Genomic DNA, 1,764 nt, shown 5'->3' on the forward strand with positions numbered 1-1,764 from the left:
GCTGTGTAATGCATCATCCATCCAAAAATCTTCCATGATCACCTGGACATTCTTCATGGATGTTCACGGTTTATGCAATTTCACGAGCTGTATCTCAATCTATGCTTCCATGTCTAATAAGAGTACTAGTGACCCATTGAGCAACAACCCTTGACCTTGACATTTTCGTCTTGCCTTATGGGTCTCCCTCTCTATTTACCCATCTCACGGCTTGCCCTTTCCATGCACATGCTTGAGAAGATTATATCATTGTACCTCGTGCCCCTTCGCTCTCGATTAGTCTCAAACCCAATTGCTGAAATGCAGTGCTTCAGTGTTATCCATGTTGTAATCTTCGACGTGTGAAGTCGGCGTCATGCCTTGCCTTCTGGGCAAGCTGTGTCATCCAAACTAATTAGCAGCTATTCCACCCCTAGAGCTTGATCAAATTGGCGTGACAGGTGCCATACCAGAACAGCACACGCGTGGAAGTCCCACGCGCAACGCGACTCTTCCACCTCAATGGCACTGCCGGCGATGAAGACACGCCCGGCTCAGTGCGCCTGCACTCCGGGGCTTTCTTACGGTGGCTCTAAAGTAGGGCTGCGACCCGGACCCGGCCCCGCCCGGCCGACTCTGCCCGGCGACTTCTGGAGAGCTCACGGTCCGCGCCCCGGGGCCACGAAACCTAACGTGATGAGACTCACAAAGCGGCCCTGGGGGCGCTCGGCCGGGTCGGGCACCGGGGCCGCCGAGTCTCCTTCCTCCAAAAACTCAACCGGTGAGTCTCCTTCCAAGTTCCCACATGATCGACAATCTGTCAGCTCATGCCTAGTAGTACAACCCCATCCCCTCCCTTCCTAATCCCGTTTCTTCTTCCTTTCTCCGCTGATCAACAATATTCATATTAAACTCTATATTGAGTTCAACTGTCAAACAAAGTTTTTACCCTTACATTTCTTTTCTCCGCCTACAGTGGGTAAAGTCAAGAATGTGTAACAGCTTCCCCCGCAAAATCGAAATTTGAGTCTTCGACTTAAAGATGCCACACTTAACATCAATGTTAGGCCACAATACATAGACAGGCAAAATCCTTAGATTTGGCTTAATCTAGATATATCCAAGCGAAGTCGCAAAATGTTTTTTTTTTTTTTGGGATCTCTGAGCTTCGGACCCAGGGCTTAAGGCCTAAGCTAAGTACTTAGTTAGGGGTTTAGGGCATACTTAAGTACTTAAAGCTATGTCCTTAAGCTGCTATGGTGCCTACTGTATGTTGCTAGGTATCTTATGCACTTAGATACATAGGCTGGTGTTGGCTCAGCATTTTGCTCGACTTTGGACGTTCGATCACCTTGCTTGAGATGTATCATTGCAAGGCACATTGATCCTTGACCAACAAGAGAGAGAGAGAGAGAGAAAAACCACCTACCTAAATTCGCAACTTCTTGTATTGTTGAATGATATTTACTGTCGTGGCTGTGGAGCGATGACATCGACTCTCAATGCGGCATTCCTTGGAACACATCGATGGGAAGAATACAACTTCACAACCGTGGCAGCATCAACACTGTTGTATCCTTGCCTGAAATCAACTATGTGTCAGTAGGAACAAGCCTAGTCAGAAAGGAAGAGAACCTACGCATATGCTGAATGCTGCCTATCGATCTTTCGAAAGTATCTCCGGATGGTCAAAACTGGGCATGACTTCCGTGATTTCTCGAATAGGTTCTTGGAATCTGCAAAAACTTTGCATTCCCGAGAGTGCTTCTGATATTCTAAAGAACA

General features: G+C 47.5%; 1 protein-coding gene across 1 annotated transcript in view; it reads left to right on the plus strand.

Annotated features, from left to right (window-relative positions):
- The window catches only part of MELLADRAFT_106248 (uncharacterized protein), a gene marked incomplete at both ends in the record, with an annotated part of 1,591 nt that extends 1,437 nt beyond the window's left edge, over nucleotides 1–154 (plus strand). The window contains one exon of the mRNA XM_007409676.1: nucleotides 88–154. Coding sequence (XP_007409738.1) covers nucleotides 88–154 — 67 coding nt within the window. The remainder of the gene's footprint in view (nucleotides 1–87) is intronic.
- Between the last annotated feature and the right edge of the window lie 1,610 nt (nucleotides 155–1,764).

The sequence above is a fragment of the Melampsora larici-populina genome, assembly GCF_000204055.1.
Source record: "Melampsora larici-populina 98AG31 unplaced genomic scaffold MELLAscaffold_17, whole genome shotgun sequence".
Classification (NCBI taxonomy): domain Eukaryota; kingdom Fungi; phylum Basidiomycota; class Pucciniomycetes; order Pucciniales; family Melampsoraceae; genus Melampsora; species Melampsora laricis-populina.